The sequence below is a fragment of the Pithys albifrons genome, chromosome 1 (genome assembly GCF_047495875.1).
Source record: "Pithys albifrons albifrons isolate INPA30051 chromosome 1, PitAlb_v1, whole genome shotgun sequence".
In the NCBI taxonomy this organism is placed as follows: Eukaryota; Metazoa; Chordata; class Aves; order Passeriformes; family Thamnophilidae; genus Pithys; species Pithys albifrons.
In genome coordinates this window covers 55,699,150-55,718,968 of record NC_092458.1, presented here as the reverse complement: position 1 = coordinate 55,718,968, position 19,819 = coordinate 55,699,150, and the positions used below count along the sequence as shown (strand labels likewise).

The window sequence follows — 19,819 nt, the reverse complement described above, 5'->3', positions numbered from 1 at the left end:
TTATCCTGGTTGCTCTTTACCACAGTTTTTGCTGAGACATGTTTTACAAAACACAGAGCAATTTAAAGTGGTAATTACTGCCTTTTAAAACTTCTAATTGCACTTTCTACTTTCAGTACTTACTTATGGTCCAGACTCTTCCCTAGGGGAGGGAATTTTAGTCCTGTAGCCTTGTCTGTGTTGAGCTGTGATAGCATTTTCCATGTGTAGTGACAGGAGTGATACATGAAAAATTCCTAAGCAAAATCATAATCATATGGTTGGGTTTGTCCTTGTATTTCTTCCTTGTGTGATTAAATAAAACCACCTGCTCTTTCTTTCACTACCTGAAGGGAGCCTGCAAGAAACATTGACACTATTTACAAGAGCATGTAGTGACAGGACAGGTGGGAATGGCTTCAAAATAAAAGAGGGCAGGTTTAGACTAGATATTTGGAAAAAGTTCTTTACTGTGAGGATGATGAGGCACTGGAACAGGTTTCCCAGAAAAGTTGAGGATGCCCCATCCCTGGAACTGTTTAAGGCCAGGATGGATGGAACTCTGAGCAAGCTGGTCCAGTGAAACATATCCCTACCCATGGCAGAGGGATTGCAACTTGATCTTTAAGGTCCCTTCCAACCCAGGCCATTCTATGATTCTGTGATCTGTGCTTTTCTGTGCAAGGTGAGACCAAGTGTACATACACTGGTTTTCTCAGAAACATGTTTTAGCAACTTCTTTGTTTGTTTTCTTGTTTTTAAGCTTCCCACATTTGATAGCATGTTTTATTTTTGTAATGAGGGAACCTTAGAGTTACACTAGACTTCCTTTGAACCTGCTCTGCTATCACCAGCTATGACTTTCTTCCTGCAAATGACATTTTAAAAGACTCACTTTGGAAAATACTCTGTCTGTAGTAGATGTTATTTTCTGAAAACCTCTTCCTGTTGAACGGTTGCCTCTTCAGAGTGTGTGCATTTTATTATTGTTGCTGGTGAGCTTAATTTGCATTTTCCAGCTACCTCTTCTCTTCTGATTCTCTGATGCAAAATAACTATCAAGAAAACAAGATGTCTGAAAGTAGATTAGGAAGGAAAGTGGAGGGAGAGGTGCAGGGGATGTATGAGTCATGTCAAGTGACTAAACCCGTTAGAATTAGAGGGGGAACGTATTATGGCACTTACATCAACCTTCATCTTTTTAACAAGTGTCCCCTAAAATAGTGATCTTCAAATAATGTCTCCAGGGAAACTTGGTGCCTGTGAGAGCTTCATCCAGTCCTGAGAGCCACAGGATTCTTTCATTCCCAGCTTGATGGGCAGAGCAAAATATGAAGGTGCTTGCAGCAAGCTGTTCATGCAGTATTATTGCCAGCAAGGTTTAGGATTTACTGTGCTGTGCCATTCCACTGTATTGTCAGCTTTAATGCTGCAAAATCATGTCATGTAAGTCTGGTATTACATACTGGAGTAACGTCAGTAAATTAGATACTACAGTGATATTCAGCCTCTGGCTCACAGTGGAACACTGCAGCTCTGGGGTTCATGTGCTAATCATCTTGTTCTTTGGTACTCCCTCCTGACAGTCTAATATTCAAGTGATGTAGTGTAAGTCTGTTGAAGTATTAATCAGTGACTGGTTAGATTGGGTGTGATCTAACTACTCATTTTTTGTATTTTTGTTTGTTTTTTTCCCCTACACTCCAGCTTGGTGATCCATCTATTTTCCCTGCTGTCATCGTGGAGCATGTTCCTAGTGCAGAACTCCTGCATAACTACTCCGGTTTAACCTGTGTGGATGAACCTAATGACATGATCACTGAGAACTCCCTGGACGTTGCAGAAGAGCAAATCATAGAAGATGATGATATCACCCTCACAGGTTGGCAATAAAAATATTTCTGTGCCATGTTTTTGCACCAAGATGTTTGTGACTAATGGTGGAAAAAGCTTAATGACAAAAAACAACAGGGAACAAAATAGATAGTTGCATTGAATGCTGTTAATTCTGTAACAGACAAAGTGGCATTAATACTGTTAGCAGGTGGCTTGCAGTCCCAGTTGCACAGCTGATAATGGTGAAAAGTTTCATCCATCAGCTTCATCCACGGTTTGAGGCAGTCCTGCTCAGACTACCAACAATATTTTCCTTTGCTCTTCATGGGTTTAGTTTGCTCTTATTTAATAGGTGGTACATTTCTAAGTAAACATATATACCAAAAAGCTGGAATATGCAGCTTGAGTAGATGTGCTGCTTTTAACTTTCTGAGTTAATTTATTAGCCATAAAATATGCACATTAGCATGACTTACTGGTATAGGTATAATCAGCATAGTATTTATTTTGGATCTCTAATAATGATTAATACCTAAAATACATGTTTTGTGTAAATTCTGTTAGAAAAGGTATTCCTAAAGGGAAAACAATTCTCAAGAGGAAAGCTTAAAGGTGTCACATTTTTTAAAAAATCATAATGCATTTATTTGAAGCATTTTTGCGGACCCAAGTGTCCAAGGTGGGATTGAAACTTCAGTCTCCTTTCAGCCACTAAGCTCCACACCTGGATTGTCTCCAGGGATGCAGACAGCTTGCTGGTTTCACTCATGCTTTTGATGTTTTTCCAAAGGGATACTCTGATACAATACCACCCTTTTACTACTGAAAGCAAAATAAGAACTTGACAACCTTGACATGAGGAACAGTTCACAGAGTAAACAGACATGAGCTGTTCTCCTTAAATGGTTTTATCTGAACAAAATGGCTCATTTTTATTCCTTGACAGTGAATTATCTGTGAACAGACTGTGACCATAGAAATAAGTTAGATTATTATCCAAGAAGATTTTACATTTTCAAACATTATTTGAGTTGAGACCTCTTGCCAACTATTCACTTGCTGTTCATATTAATTATTCACACAGCAAATGGCATTTCCTCAGTGTGTTATTTAAGCACCACGTAATGCGTCTGTGTGAATTTTCACAGTGGATCATTCTTGTGAATCCATGTTCACTGTAATATCTTGTGTGTGAATTTTTACTTGCATAAGTAATTGTGAAACTCCAATTCTGTGAATGCCCTTGTTGCCCTTGTTAACATTTTTTTCTGTTGTTGCTGGTCTGGTCACATGAGAAGGGTTTGCAAATTGCTGCCAGAAACTGAAAATATGTAATCCTTGTAACTGATGGTGTCCAAAGGTTTCTGGGATACTTGGGAGTCAGATAAGTACAGTGTTGTTCCCATCATCCATTGTAGTTTAAGCTCTCTGATTTTCTTCAAAAGGCAAAGTCTTAAAAATTGAGAGCTGCCACTTTGCAGAGATTATTATTGGGACAGAGATGCTAACTAATTATCTGTTTCACATTCTCCATCCTGCTTGCTCCTGTGCATGCTGTGGGTTTCCTTGGAAAGCAAGTGAATGCAGGCTGGGCAGGGAGATCAGCCCATGGTTTCTGGCAGGGAGCTATCCAGCACGATGCTAGTGGGGTAGAGTTTGGGGCCCAGGGGTGTGAAGGCACCGCACAGGAGGTGAGGAGAGGACGTGAGGGAAGGCGGCCCTTGTCACCTCCCTGCCCACTGCAGGCAAGCATTGGCTGTGGCTGCAGGTGCCCACTGGAACTGGAGACTGCTGCATGGCAGAGACCTGGTTCAAGCACAGCTTGCTGTAGGCTGCCTCTGAAAGGGAAAAAATCTTAACTGAAATTTCCCACCTACTCTATTTTTCAGCTGCCTTTTTTCCCCCTCCTTCCCTTCTTTGAAGTTTCCTTCTTGATTTTATTCAAGGGCATGTTTAGTCTCAACAGTGAAATGAGTCGCTTTGCTCTTTGAAGTTTGTACCAGTCTTTTCAGTCACTTCCACGTTATACCTTTGAGTGAGGATCATGCATTATAAAGATTGTACTAATTCCACATTAAATTATTTATAAGCCTGAAATTTGCAGCAAAACAAAACTGAAACCACCATCATCAATGACTAAACATTACTAAGCAATGATGGCTTAATATGAGTGATTTAGTGTTTTTAAGTTGCTAGCTTTTCAGTGGTTTTATGACTGTTGTACAGTAAGCTTCTCTTTTCTCCTGGACTAACAGAAATTAGCAATAGGCCTCATGAAACTGAAACATTTACTTTTTAGGGATCTATCTACAGAATAATGGACGCTGGTAGGTTCTTTTCATCTACAGGATGTAACTTCAGCCCTTCGAAAGCTCAGCTATTGCACATCAGTGATTACTTGCCTGTAGTGTAAATTATAACCTACAGATAACTGTAAGAGCAGCGTCTGTTTCACATGAAGCCCTCCTGAGAGATGGGCAGCAACCTGCTTTTTAGTACATTAACACTTGTGCTGTCATTTTTGTATAATAAATACGCAGACCTGCCTTATCACACTCCTCTTTAAAAGCACTTTTCCCTGGAAGAAACGGTGATGGCAATTTTATGGTCTGTTTGTTGCCAGTATTATGGGATTTTAAATGATTAACAATCATGTAAGAAAGGGTGATTAACAAAATTAATTGGAGCAATTGGCTTTGAATTTAGTTTTATCTCTAAATGGAATATTGAAATTCTTTTTCTCTGAAAAGTACAAGGGATAATGTTTTCTGCTGCAGAAATTCGAGGCCAACTTCTCAGATGCTACACTTTGTATATCTTATTAATGTGGCTAATTGTGTTTATAAGGTGCACAGGAAGGAGGAACTAATTGGATTATGCAATTTCTGAAACCTTTTTTTGATTATTGTTATAATTTTTTATTCTAACTTTGTCATGTCTGTTGAGTTTAATTTAGAAAAAACAACAGTTAATTCAAGTCTGCTATGTTGTTGTTCAGCTGTTCTGGCATTGTTTCATGGGATCAGGGAAGTGGCTGCACTGAGACAGTTTGGCGGGGGGGAGTGAGATGAGAGAAGAGGGACAGAAAACTTGCATTTAAATGCCCTGTGCCTTAGTCTGAATAAGGAACATGGATGTGTGCATTTTTGCAGATTGATAACAGTTCTTAATAACCAGTTCAGAAGTTATTTTACAACATTTTGAAGTTTGGTGGCATTTGCCTTGTACATTTTGTGATACTGTAGCAGTCCTGCACAGACTCAGCATCTTTGGTGGTCATTTGTGGCATACAAACAAATCCAAAGGAATAGTTAGGTGGAAACTGAACTTCACAATGTTAATCTGTGAGGATTGTGGGTTGATGAGATGCCAGTTGTAAAAAAAGGGATATGGTTTCAGTTACTGCCTGTAGTGTCTGGTTAAAAATGGAGAGGGTTTTTTCATATACCTTCCCAATGAGGTAATTGTCTTTATAAATTGTAAAGCCTTATTTTATGAAGAAAATGAAAGGTGATGTGTGGGTCTCCTGAAGTACCTGTGTTATTAAACTGAGTTTTCTGGTGTCCGATAACAGTCAGCTCAGAGTTGATACTAAGTGCTTAAATTTAGCAGCCAGCTCTTCTGTAAAAGGGGGCTCTGTCTGTATTTAATAGATCTTTTTCTACTTTTAGGAACTTCAGATTTCTTCTAACATTATTTTGAGGCTCTGCAGTCCCTTATTTTGTCTCTAGTAAAGCCAGCAGTGAATTTAAACACAGCTGTGACTAGCACAGCCCTTACCTTGGCCTGGACAAGGACTTGCGTTGTCCACACTCTGGAGCTGCCAGCTGCTGGGGAAGCCATGGCAATGGGACAGGATTACCTGAAGTGGTGTAAAAATGTCAAAAAAGACACTAGACAAGAATAAGGAAAGCAGGACTTTGGACTAAGGTGGGGAACTTCCAACGTGAGGCATAGTTTCAGAGCAGAAGGCTGTGTTTGGGCAAGCCTCTACTAACACTGATTCATAGTGAACCTGGATTTACAGTAACTGGACTGAAATTGGCACACAGATACAAAGGCTTACATTTGTGGTTTGCACAGATAAACAAAAACTTGTAGAGTATCTTGGGAAAAAAACTGAAGACATTTTAGGTGTGGTTTCCCATCTTCTGTCTCTTTTTTGTTTTCCCCCTTTTTTTGTCCCTTTTTCCTTTTTTTCCCTCATCCATTTTTTCTTCTCCTTTTTCACTTTTTCCATCCCCATTTTTAGTTTTTTCCTGCTCTTTTTTCCTTTTTTAAAAAAAGATGCTGCCTATTTAAGATAACATTTGAAACCTGATACTTCTCAGAAATTATACTTCCCTCCCTCCTTCTTTCAGCTCTGACTTTGCCAAGTGTAACAAATAAGCCATTTCATTCCAGTTCTTCTTAAATCTGTGACTGTCTCATAAATTCCAGTGATTGGAATGCCATTCTGCAATGTTGAGAGAAAAACTAAAATAAGAGACACCAGCTTGCCTTTGGTAGCTGAGTTGGTTACCCCTGAGCACTCTCATGGTGAGGGATGCAAATTACTATCTTGCTGCTAGTGGGATAGAGGTGGTCCTCCATTTCCTCTGTGAGGTGCCCCCCACCTTGTTTGGTTTAGCTCCTGAGTTCCTGTAATTCAACTTGCTAACTCAGCAATACCTCAAAAAGCTTTTCAGATGTTTTATAAAGCTTAGTTGTCTCATTGGTTGATCAAAAAAGTGTGAAGCTTGGCGTGTGTTAAATGACAATTTTGGATCATGAACTGGGGTCAGAGATGGGAGGAAGAACCACAGTCCTTGTTTTTTTCAGCAACAGGAGAACATTAACTTTTCTTAAACCACCTTGTAAAGTCATCTTCGCAGAAGAGGCTTGAAGGATGTTGGCAGGAGCACTGAAGTGGTTAAGATAACTTATTTTTGCCATTCTGTGTCTGTGGATAGAATGATAGTCCTGCTGCTCTTGTTGAGGAAAACATCTGGTCTAGGTAGCTTGGCTGAAAAGCAAATTGAGCTCTGGGTGGGAGCCCAAGATAAGGGTATGAAGATGGGTGAAGCCAGTCAGGTGAATGGACACTGAGAGACACAGCAGGAGCCAGGAATTGCTGTCCTTTTGGGTAACAAAGGAGGGTAAGACCAGTGACACCAGCAGGGTGGGGTATAAAAGCCCAGAGGTTCCTTGGCTGGAGTTCCTCCTCGGGGCAGCAGCTTGGGCTGTTTCTGCAAGGCTGGGTGTTAGTGCACCATGAATAAATGGCTTTGTAGAATGAGACATCTGAGGGTCTGCTATGGGAAACCTGGGCTCAAACCAGTAAGGAAACCTGGTCTGAGTGTGTGGGATCGGGTGTGTGAGAAGTCAAAGGGGTCACCATCAGCTCAGTGGAGCCGCCCACTGTGAAAGGGCTTCGGACACAGCAGTGACAGTCTCTGGCATTGAAAGTGTGACTGCCAGAGAGCCTTGTGAATGTCAGACTGTGTAGTTTCCTGAATATGCTTATATTTTTTGTGATCATTAAATATACTAATTTCTATGCTTACATTATTTATGTGGCTATTCTATGTTCTTTCATTAGTTTTGGGTGAGGATGGTGTAACATATGGTTTAACCACATGGTATAACAGCAATGTAATGCTGGCAACCTCTGCTTCACCTGCTATTATTCAGAGAGAAAGAGTGACTCTGCTCCATTAACTCAGTACCTGAAAGCCAGCGAGCGGGTTTAGTCCTCCTACAGATCTTGCTGGGGAAAGAGGAGACAGCAGCAGCTCTGTCCTCCATGCCTGCAGTGCTGAGAACCTGGTGGTACCACTGCTTTCAAATTGTTTATGGCAGTGTAAACCAGCCATGCTCCATGGCTTTGGCTGAGCTGGATCATGGTAGGTTAACCTTTCTGTCCATTCAAACAACGTTGGAACTAAGAACAGCTGCTTTGGTAGTGCTGCATGCCTCTATTTAGGGTGACATCCTTACTGAGGTCTTGGTAATGCTGGTAGATAGCATGGAAGGTTTGCACCCAGCTAAAACTTGGAACCAGAAATGATCAAGCCATCAGCACCAGGCCAAGTGTGAGGATGTCTGCGGGCTGCATGGATTGTACGAGTTCTGTCTCCTCCTCAGCTGGTCAGGTATTCCCTAGGGATGCTGTTGGACTCTTGGAACTGAGATGCTCTGTGGCTGAGCTCTTGAGCCTGCCAGCTGCCTGACAGAATAGTCAGTGATTTGCTGCTCTGTCTTGCTCTATGGCTTCCCAGACCAGAACCTTAGTCTGTACACAGTACCTCCCCTTTTCTCTTCATGCTGTCCTCCTCCCCAACTCTGTGTTTTTCATTTCTTAAGACTGTTCAGAGATGTCAGACAGAAGGTAGATATCCTTAACTGCCTGAATGTCTTTGCAAGATATGGGGTCCAGGTGGTCCTGTAGACAACAGTTGCAGTGTGGATCAGGGTTTTCCAACATCCATTTGCTTAATTCTCTCCTAGCCTGAGCCTCTTACTCTTGGGGCATGGTTGGGACTAAGGTCAAGGAAAAAAAATCCAGAAGGAAAGGAGGCTTCTGTAAAGCACATTTGAGTGGAGGAGGTAGGGCTGATGAGTGGATGTCAGCATTTATCTCTGCCCTCTCCTAATGATACGACTGCTGAAGCTGTAAACATTTGGGGTGAAACCAGGGGGTTTTGGTTGGATGTTTTTTTTAATTGTATAATTGCTTAGTGCTGGCTGAGCTGCGTGCTCTGTTGTTGCTCTGATATTTTTAAGGGGTTTTTTTAAGTATAGAAATTCTGGCATAAACCTCTTTCTTTTGTGCAAAGAAACGTAAGAAATGTTCCAAGGTCATTACATTGTATTCAAAGGTGCGTATCTGCCGCCTCTTTTTTTTCCTTTTTGTGACTGCCCCACCCAAAATTCCTCAAAGCTAAACAGGGAGAGAGGGCATGAAGCTGACTCACAACCAGACTGAGAAAGTGAGTGAGGTTTCTCGGTGTCCTAGGGAGGGGAATACTAATGCAAGCCTTTTTTATCGCTTTGATAGATGCAAGTAAATTCCCCAAAGTTGCATCAAATTCATGTCAAAGGATAAGGAAGTCCAGCCCATGCATTTCCATCCAAGAAAAAGTAATTTCTAAAAGAATGTGTTAAGCAGTTTTAAATGTTTACCGTACCAGGAACTACCATGTATCTTATTTTTCATGCTACAATTATTTTGAAAAAATCCTCTGGTAAAGTACTCCTACATTTAAACTAATATAAACTTCTTGAGACAGCTATTATTTTGCAAAATGATATTTTATTGGATGTTTTTTATGTGTACCCTCAGAGGACCCTTCGTATGTACCTTAAGCACTATAAATTTATGTTCAAGAGCTTTGGGTTTCTCTGATGACTGCCCTCCTGAGATAGATGAGCAATTGTCTAGAAGTCAAAAATTTGGAAAGATTTCCCAGCCATCTGTATTGGTTTTCATGTTTCATGCTTGCTTTCCAGTGTCTTCTTGGATCCTGCACTATTAGTCCTACCTGTAATTTCCATGAGTTTGAATAGTTTAGGATTCAGTTATACCTTTAGATTATATGCTCTCTAATGGAATTTGTGGAATTTTTTTTGTCTCTCCTCCAGGCTAAATGACTGTATATTTTTGACGAGCATCTTTTATTTACAGAATTCACTTCCTTTCATAGAACCATAGAATCATTAGATCATCAATCCTACTGTCAACACAGCAGCACCACCATCTTCACCATTGAATCACATCCTCAAGTGTCATATTCACATGTTTTTGTGTGGATAACACTTTGGACCACCATAAGAAGTTAGCAATTTTGTGTTTCTTAAATAACATTCTCTGGAATATTGTTTGTGGTAGTGATATTTCTTGGGTTCTTGGGTGTTGTGTTTTACTGCATGGGCTTGTTCAGCCGAAAGGGGTTAGAGGCAGAAACAAAGAGTTTGTATTTGGTTTGGTTTTGGTTTTTTTGTACATGCATTCTGAAAAATGTAGTGTATTAAATAAGTTAAATTATTGCAGTCTGCATTTTCCCCCCAGCTAATCTGTTACTACTCATCTAGAAGAAGACCATGTTTAACACATTTTTTTCTTGAAATGAGATACAAATATCATGTGAAGCTCTAAGTCTAGTTTGTAGCTTCTTAAGAATTATTTTTTCTCTCTTGCTTTTAGTTGAAGCATCTTGTCATAATGGAGATGAAACAATGGAAACGATTGAGGCTGCTGAAGCACTTCTCAATATGGATTCCCCTGGTCCTATGTTGGATGAAAAAAGAATAAGTAAGTTTTTTATGAAAGAAAATCCCATCTATATTTGCCTTGTTTATTTGTGAACGGAGGAGGGATTCAGTGCAGTGTGGTTTCATGGAATTGGTGAGATTATTTTATAGCTTCCAGATAGCCATTACATACATAGTTTGGGCATCAGAAATCGAGTTCTGTATGCAATGGAGGATTTCATTGCCATGCCAGAGTTGAACAGGAAAGGACAGAATCAAAAATTACAGAGGGAAGGTATGAATGAAGTTGGGTGGTTTAGATTGCAGTGTTTTGTTTGTTTGATAGAGGATTGGTCTGTTTATGTTGTCAGGATAAAAGAATATACACTTACATTTGCAGATTGCCTTAAATATCAATATGTGATCACCAGATAATTGTGCTTTTTGGAGGAGTAGGTTATATAATTACATTTTTCTATTTCAGTAGTGCTTCTGTTGTGTAAACTGTTGTTGGCTGGCATATTCCATTATGAAGTAGTCTTCTCTCCCTTGAAGGCCTTAAATGTCATAGTTTTATTTTATTCTATGTTAAAATTTTTGCTCTAAAACTAGCTTCTAAAAGTCCTCATGGCTGCATGAAAATATTCCTTTTATCCCCTTCCCTTAAGCAACTATGTTTGGCGCAACTGAAGAGGATGATATGGTGGCTCCTATTACACACGTGTCAGTCACACTTGATGGGATCCCTGAGGTGGTGGAAGTTCACCAAGCCCCAGACCCTTATGCTGAATCACCAGAGACTCCAGAATTTGAACAACCAAAGAAGAAAAAAGGTAAGATAATGCTGGAGAACAGCAGTGTGGAGTAGGAGAGCAGTGGGTGGCATGGTTGCTTCCCCTGTGGGTGTCTGGAACCATTCTGGGTGTCAGGCCAAAATAATTGAGTGGACTCAGCTTGGAATGCAGAGAAAGCATTCTCTTCCTGGTTAGTGTGAGCTCATAAACTGGTGCTTAGGCTAATGATGTTGTAGAGGTAGTAAAGATGGCTTATCTGACAGGAAACAGGAATCTCTTCTTCCCATTTGCAGGATTATTTCTTCTTCACAGCAGAATTGCAATACAAGCTATAGCCCTTTTGTTACTGTGAATCCTGAAGTAGTTTCGTTAGCTCATATTTACCTTCAACTGAACATATTTGATCAGTTCAGAATATGAGAGGAGAATGAGGGGAGCATTTTAGCTTTTCTTAAATATGAAGGATTTAATTTTTTTTAATAGCTGCGTACTGTAGTAAGTGATAATTCCATTTGTAGTAGATTATGATTACACAGTGTAGTGATGTTCCATTGCAGTCGGTGCTGTGCCAAGGAGTGGTGTTAGCCAGACCTTCTGCTCCTGTTTGCCCACTCTGCTTCAGCATGGACCCCATCAGAGATCTGAAGCTGATGTCTACAGGGAAAGAGAGTCATGCAGTACAGACAGAAGTTAGGTGCTCTTGCAACAAATTAAAATAAAAATAAACCAAGGGAACTATGTTTCTGGAACTAATCCTAGGGCTAATCCTAGAGCATGAGGACTTTAACAGGTTCCCCTCTGAAATAAAAGCTTTCCAGAACAGGGATCCTGATACTCAGCCATACTCCTTTTAAGTCATTTTTACTGCTACTTTTGCTGTTAATTCCAAATGTTGGGAGTTGTTCTCTGTGAGAGAGAGCATATTGGCCTGTGGGTATACTGGGGAAGTCGCCTGAGTCCCACGTGTGTCACAAGGTCTTGTAGGGACGGGTGTGGGTCAGGAAGCCTCTGATTTCCCTAAGAAAGCTGAACTGAAACTGCTGTGGAGGGGAGCTTTACCAGCAGCTGCACCAAAAGTACTGCTGGGGAAGCTACCGTGCTGCACACACTGCTGTGAGATAACCACAGGATTTTAAACTGGTTTTATTTTTTGTTCTGTTCTTTTCTTTCCTTCTTCTTTTTTACTGTTGACTTCTGTGTGTGTCAAAACAAGGAGCTGCTGTCTGCCAGACATTTAACCTCTTTGGTTTGGTACTTTCATACCCTCTTTTGTGTTGTGCTTCTGTCTACTCCCACAGCTTCCTCCTCCCCAGCTGTAGGTGAGAAAACCAGTTGCTTCACAGCAAATGGGTGTATTTATTTCAGAAAAAAACTAAACCACTAGAAAAGGTGCATCAGCTTAGTATTTCATTAGCTACCAGTTTTCACTGAATTTGAGTATCCATGAGGTAGACTGTATGGACTGAGTGATATTGAAGTGCTACTTCAAAATATCCAGGAATTTGTAAGGCATTGATGTACAAGAATTGCTGCAAAATGTTATTAATTGAACTTCAGGTTGATGTGCAGTGGGGTGGGGTTCTTTTGGGTTTTTTTTTGTTTGTTTGTAGGACGTTTTTTAAGTGGAATCTGTTTCCTTTCCTTTAGTCAGTTTTGAGGCATGGCAAATATTGGTGTTCATTTTGCCCCATTGATACCACTCATGATTTCATAGGGGTTTTATAGATTTTATAGACTTCTAGCATATATAACCCATCAGCTAAACTTAGAGGGATGAATAGTGAGAGCATTGCCAGCTAACTAGGCCAAAATGGCATTGCCAAGTACAGCTCATCCAAGAAAATGTTCTCCAGAAGTGATGAGGTGATTTCACTTCCTTTTCTTGTGAGCCTTGCTGCTGCAGCAGCAGGAGAGCTCTACCCTCCCATCTGCTCAATTCCAAACATGTGTTCAGCATGATGTTTGTACTCATGGCTGTCTGAGCACTGAGCTGCCAAACTACAGATTGGAAAGACAGGAAAAACAAAGGGATGTCAGACAAAGGAACTTGAATATTTGCTGTACTAATACCTTCAGTCCTGTGTTTGCTATGGCAGGTATCTGGCAGTAGGTGGTCACATAATTACACACACATTATATTTTAGATATCTACCATTTATTATGTTTGTATATTTTTTAACGAAACCCACCAAAACCAGTGCAAGATAATGTATTTTACATTTTCTAGACTGATATAAAATGTTTAATCGGGATAAAGAACTTGCTGTCTAATTACCACATTAATTTGTGGCATGAATTTCTAACCTGAAGTGTTTAGCAGCTATGGAAATAGGAAAGTGAAAATACCAATTATAAATTCAGTTATCTAGCCAAAATTATGGTGGCCCCACATAAGGCTTAGCTCTTGCTCATTCTTCATCTGTCCTCATTGTAAAATTCTCCACTAAAAAGGAATTTAGGGATGTACTTTGAAAAGTAATAAATTCATGCTCTATTGAACCAAAGGAGGAAGTGTGCTAGTGCTAAATGTGCTTTCAAAAAATACCTTCTTTTAAACAAAGGAAACATGTCTGGTGTGTCTCTGTTAACTGTTTCTTTTGATGGTATCAGTCAGCACCTGGAGATTATAGATCATCGTATAGTTTAAAACCATCATCTGCAGTATCTCTAGCCCAGATACACAGCAGTAACATCAGTACGTTTCTGTAAATAGGTTTCACATTCTTCACTGATTTCTAATTTTGGTTGGGCTTCTGGTAAAGGATTGTCCAAATAGGATGTCCTGAAGTAGTTTAGTCTGAAGAAAGAGAGCCTAGAATTGCTGTTACAGTAGTATTCATATTTAGTAGCCTAGGTTATCTCTAATCAGAAGTACATAAATTACATGGGACCAGTACTTACGTTTCCTGAAGTTGACCAGCAGTAGTTCAGTCATGACCTAATTGAGATCTCATCCACACTGTTTTCTATTAAGAACTGAGCTTATTTAGATGTAAGATCTAAATTAGTGACATCAAAATAACACTCCCTAGTCCTTAATGTCTACATTTGCACCTGTTCAAGAAGGGAAACAACAGGAGCACCCAACAGAGTCTTCTTGCAACACAACTCTAGGCCAAAGTTACCCTTAGGGACTTCTTGTGCAGTCAAAGCTAATCCATACAAGAGTGACTTTATCTAGACATTTTAGGGAAAGCAGCCATTTCTTAAACTTATAGTGGTGAGTGGAAAAACCCTGCTAAAAGTGTACTCCAGTAGTTCTTTATCCTTTCATATCATGATACATGAAAAAAGCAATGTTGTAGGATTTCCTCCCTCCCATCTTCATTTGAATCAAGGAAAACATTATTGGCCAAAAAGATGGGTAGTGTTTGTGTCCTGTCCTCAGCCACGAAGCCTGTCTGAATGGAAGCAAGAATGTTAGAGGACTCCAGGTGTTACTAGAGTTTCCTCACTGTAGCTTTCTCAACTAACTATCTCTCCTCTCCCATGCACTGTCAAAAAAAGGGAAAGATGCAAAGGTGGACTTAGCATGACTGCTAATGAAAAAATATTAGTGCTCAAACCAGTGGTTCTTATTTCTTTATAAATACCTGGAAGTCTAGAACAAAGGAGACAGTGTAGGCTGGCACTGAGCTTTTTTTTTTTTTCAGAGCTGATGAAAACCCCTTACTCTTACGATGCGGCAGAGCTGTCTCCTTACTAAAACAGCCCCTAAAAACAAAAGCAAAAGTGGAAAGTTAGAGTGTATGGGATTGCACAGACCTTCGTCTCCTTAGGATGTCAATTCTTTTGAAGTGCAATAAATAGAGAAAAAGAAAAATATTTTTCTTTAGGTCTTTAATTATATGTTATTATTTAATTATATGTTATTAATGCTATTCAGACTAGAAATAGGTTTCTCCCAGTCTTATGTCTGCTTAGTCTATTCTGGCCCTCAAAAAATCATAGGCCGTATATGAGTAGTTTGGGAAACGTCAGTGTAGTAAGGGGTCACTGTGAAACCTGATAAGATAAATTGTTATTTCATAAGAAAGCTCTAAAGGTTTCTGATTAATTACATCACCTGTAGAAACTGCCGTTGCAGGGAATGAGAGCTAATAAAGCAATAGGTTTGAGGTTTTATATTGAAAAGTATTTCAGCATACTAAGATTTTTTATTCCCTTATATTTCGATAGTTGATTTTGCAACATTTTCAAATGAATGCTCTTCATTCTTCTCATCAGTTGTAACTAACTTTTTCCTTTCAGTCTTCCTTACCAAATGGTGTCACCATGATGACTTTAAAACATGATTTTTTTTTTCAGAGCCTGTTACTGGTTCTTCTGATTGTCATAAACAAGTGACTTTTCTCTAACTGCAGCCACTGTTGAAAAAGGTGTGAAAGACAACAAGACTAAAACAAATGTTTGTTTCGTATGACAGTGTTGTTTTACGCTGTCAGCAATTGATTAAACAGGCAGACAATCTTGTTTTGTCCCTAAATTCCAGTTTGGTGATGAGGGAACAAGATGGTGCTCTGTATTTTAACTAACTTTTCCTGTTTAAACTCTTACCCACAATAAATAGTTTATTCTTCTTGTCTGTTTTAAGTACTTTAAGAGTACCTATATAGCCAAAGAAATTTCCAAAGTACATGGACTTTGGGAAAGTGATCCTAGTCTTTACTAAAAGTAGAGTAAGAGCATAGGGGGTCCAATCCTGCTGTAGAAAAGGAAGAAGTTCAGCATGGAAGTGAGTTCCTAACTTAGTAGAAATTGAATCTTCTTTGACGTGGGGAAACATCTCTCTTCCTTTTTTAGGTCCTTGTTCTTTTTTATTTCCTTTTTTTTTTTAAAGCTGCAGTTGACTTACTGGTGGTTTGTTTCAGGGAAGAAACCGAAACCTTCTCGTTCTGAGTCCCCTACTACAACTCCAAACATATCTGTGAAAAAGAAAAACAAAGATGGAAAGGGTAAGTCAGAGTTGTCACTGAAGTTTTTAGAAGAACATTGTTTCTGAGCCACCTGTAAAAAGAAGACGTTCACTAGTTCTCTAGTGATATAAACCCAGGTCTTACATTCAGGGGAGGTTCACATCTAATTTTAAGGCAAGTAAAAGACGAGTGCACAAGATTTCTTGGTGAAATACTCAGTTTCTAGCAAGAAAAATGTATTTGTCGCTTTAGTTGCAAGGGTTCCTGGAAACTCTTCAACCCCCCACAGGGTCTGCTATGTTTTCAGTGAAGTCTTGGGGAGTGCTTTGCATTGTATTAGTGTTTCTTGGGCTGTGGTTATTCTGACAAATGATCTTTGAAAACGTGTTTCATCTCTGTCTGTCTAATTCTGCATGAGGAGCTAATCAAGGCTGCAAGTTGGCAGCAGGAACTACCAAGCCCTGAATTTTGAGAAAAGTTATAACACAGCTTGAAGACTTTGGCAGAAAACCTGGGGGCTTGATAGTTCTTTAATTCCTCCTGTATTTAAAAGGGAGAATTAAAAATAAATGTCACATAACTGATATGATAAATTATTTCCTCCAGACTGAACTGTTCAGTAGTGCCTGTCAGTTTTGCCAACAATTCTGTTGCACTGCTGTTGGGTCCAAGACCTGCACCTGTGCCCAGACTGGTGTCGGAGTGGCAGTCTGATGCCATGGTCCCCAGTCAGCTGTGCCACGTTCAGTGGGAGCTGGAAATGAGCCTCCCCTGTGTCACAGGTGCCTGCCTGTGTGCCTGGGGACTGATGGGCTTCCGTGTGTGCAGTACTTGTCAGGGGAGAAGCCCAGCCAGCCCTGGAAGGTGGTGTGGCAAGAATGTCAGACTCTGGAAGTCAGAAAAATCTCTACACTGAAGAATGAGTATGCTGGGGTTTTTTCTTTTGAAGAGGCATTTTCTGCAATAACAGGAAGAAAGTCCTGTTGACAAGCAATAAATATTTAACATGTTAATGCTATAAATATTAAGTATACATTGTTGCCTTTTACATTTTTTTTAATTAAAACCTGATTTTTAAGTAAAAGTGAAAGAAGAGTATCAGAGGAACTTCCACATGGTGCTCAAATGAAATAATAGAAAATATGTAAGCAACTAGCCACAAAAATTAGAAGATGGAAGAGTCTAATGTTTTTGTCGATGATAGCAAAGATACATCATAATTCACATTTGTCCATTGTTACAAAATTGCTAATTCTGAAGGAAATAAAAAGGAGCATGTTGCCTTAAACCACTGCCTGCTATGAAAATCATTTTGTGGAACACAGAATTGAAGTAAAAAACATACTAATATGACCAGCCATGGCAGGGAAGCAGCTAGAAAATCACAAGAGCTGCCTGTCTGTTCCCTAAGGGGAACTTGTATGCTAAGATAACAAGCTCTTCATGTAATTACATGATATGATGCATAAAGAAAACTGAGTTTTCTACATATTTTTTCTTCTGCTGTGACTCAGAGGAGGTTAAATATCATCCAGCTTGTCAGTAAAGCAGACTTGTTTTTTGCAGCCAGTCCTCTTCATGGTGATTTTCAGTGGCTAAGCAGTGATAAGTTCTCAGGTTGCCTTGATACAGCTGAGCACTTTTAGTCTAGACTACAACAAAAGAACCCTTGATTAGATCATAAATGACTGGGAATGCTCTCACTTCTGTCTAACAGTCTTAACCTTTGCCTTTGGGGTATCTGGAGGCAAACAGGCTATTTTATGTAAGCTGAGAGACATTTGCAAAGGCACTGTTTTTTTCCTACAAATGCTCACTTCTCAAGCTTCCACCTGCTGGAAGGAGTTGCTAACATTTTTCTACTGCCAGTGCTGATGACTTTGATGAATATTTACTACATATAGTTTATAATACAGCATAATGGGAATTTCAATTTTTGAGAGACTTCTTTTTAAAAAAAGGTCAGACTGGTGGTTGTTAAAGTTGAAAAAGTCTGCTGGGTTAAACTGAAGCTATCAAAGAGATCCTGTCACTTTCTCGTGTGCTGGGCATCATTTTTTGTGGAACTTAGGAAACTTGCACATGCTGTCTTTGCTGTGTTTTTGCACAGCTACTTGTGGGACATGATACAATAAGTTTTTACTTACTTTCTCAGACTAACAACTAAGAAGCTCATGTTCAGATTCCCAAAACGATATCAAACACCAAAAGCCTTAATAAAAAGCAGGAAAAAGGGTCTCATTAGTTGTATGAGTTTAGACTCTTTAAATGTGGTTTCAGAAAAAATATGCAAATTTTGTACTTGTTTTAACTATTCACAGTCTGTGATTTTAATCCTGTTTATTTATATGTGGTAAACACTGAACAGATGTGTTGTGTTTCCATATATAAGTGTTTGTGCCTGCTTGTTTGTAAAATGACATTTGAATGTTGTCTACCAACAAGTGCAAGTGCTCACTGGATTAAAAAAATGCCTTTTGCTGTACTTTATCCTTGAATATTTGGCTGCCTAAGCACATAGCACCAATTGCCCCATATAAATCTAATTCTTAAAAGTAAGGATTTAGTTTAGCCTTTTAGAGGATTATAACACTCACCTCAGTTCAGCAAAGCATTTAAGCAACAGCTTACTTTCCAGCATTTTTAGAGGATAGACCTGAACATGTTCCTATTCAAGGTAAAGCAATAGTCATGCTTCTGTAATGGGATTAGGCAGAAGGGAAATGGACACACAGGTGACTGATGCTGTCCGGTGTTGGTAGTTGGAATGGGGCAGCCGTAGGTTGACTGGTACCTGACTGGTACAGAGAGAGTGGCTGGAGTGTTTGGGCACACAGATTATAATAACTCACAAGAATCTTTTCCTATGCCCTTCCATCACTATTTTATAGTCTTGATGATATGTTACAATGTATTTGTAAAGATATCTGCTTCTTATTTTAAGATTATTTGCATCATTAATAAAATATGGTCAACTAATATTTTTCTTTTTTTTCTTTTTTTTTTTTAAATACTTTCATTTTAGGAAATACAATTTATCTCTGGGAGTTCTTACTAGCACTGCTCCAGGACAAAGCTACTTGTCCTAAATATATCAAATGGACTCAAAGAGAGAAGGGCATTTTCAAACTGGTAGATTCCAAGGCTGTGTCCAGGTTGTGGGGAAAACACAAAAACAAACCTGACATGAATTATGAAACAATGGGGAGAGCTCTCAGGTATGTGCATATTTAATAATTGACTAGTTTTGTTGCCTTAGTGTTTGTGTGCATTAAATATATCATCTAATTTGTATGACAACATAGTATTCTATTAGTTTTGGAAATGAAGAAGTTATTTCAACGAAATTAATTAATTAACTGAAAGTAACCCTCACTAACCTCAACTCCAAGTTAGTCACTTTCAGTTTCAGCATAGACTTGTTTCAGTGCTCCAAAAAACCTGCACCTTCACAGTCAGACACAAAGACTGAAGATTTCAAATGGGGCAAGCCTTTTACATAAAATTTGAATCTCTTCTCTCAACTGTGTACAGACAGTTTTAAAACATAGAATCGTGTGCCACTGCCTATCAGTCTGGGGGTTTTCTTATACATAAAAGACTGTACAAACTAAGCAGACATCCTTGAGGCTTCAGTCTTACCTGCTGATTGATAATTGTCCAACTGAGCAGCTATGCATTTCTTCTAATTTCCCTTCACCCCTCACCTCACTGTGCATAATTTCAAGTTGACATATTACTTTGTGAATATAACAGAAGTACTGCCCTCCCATATTCTTCCCTTTGCTCTGTTGTAGCTAAAATATCTGCCTGTGCTTACTGGTGAATGAATATGAATTCAGGTAACTGAAAGAACTGTATGAGTCAAGAGGAGAATTGAAAGTTTCATGCAACTTTTTAAAGAGTATGTATGAGTTGATAGCAGAACTGCCAAGTCATGAAGTTCTATTCTTTTTCTCCTCAGAGGTATTTAAGGTTAGGTTAAAATGTGACATGAAATACCAGTAAATGAAAGTTGTTTCAGGAAAAAAATACACTATGAGATTGGCCACTTTTTTATAA

At 39.3% G+C, this 19,819-nt stretch overlaps 1 protein-coding gene across 5 annotated transcripts in view; it reads left to right on the top strand.

The window, feature by feature from the left end:
• The window catches only part of ELF1 (E74 like ETS transcription factor 1), an 83,313-nt gene that overhangs the window by 51,523 nt on the left and 11,971 nt on the right, over window positions 1-19,819 (top strand). For all 5 annotated transcript variants that reach the window (XM_071550412.1, XM_071550402.1, XM_071550430.1 and 2 more), the window contains exons 3-7: window positions 1,687-1,861; window positions 10,001-10,108; window positions 10,716-10,880; window positions 15,713-15,796; window positions 18,783-18,975. In XM_071550412.1, coding sequence (XP_071406513.1) covers window positions 1,687-1,861; window positions 10,001-10,108; window positions 10,716-10,880; window positions 15,713-15,796; window positions 18,783-18,975 — 725 coding nt within the window. The remainder of the gene's footprint in view (window positions 1-1,686; window positions 1,862-10,000; window positions 10,109-10,715; window positions 10,881-15,712; window positions 15,797-18,782; window positions 18,976-19,819) is intronic.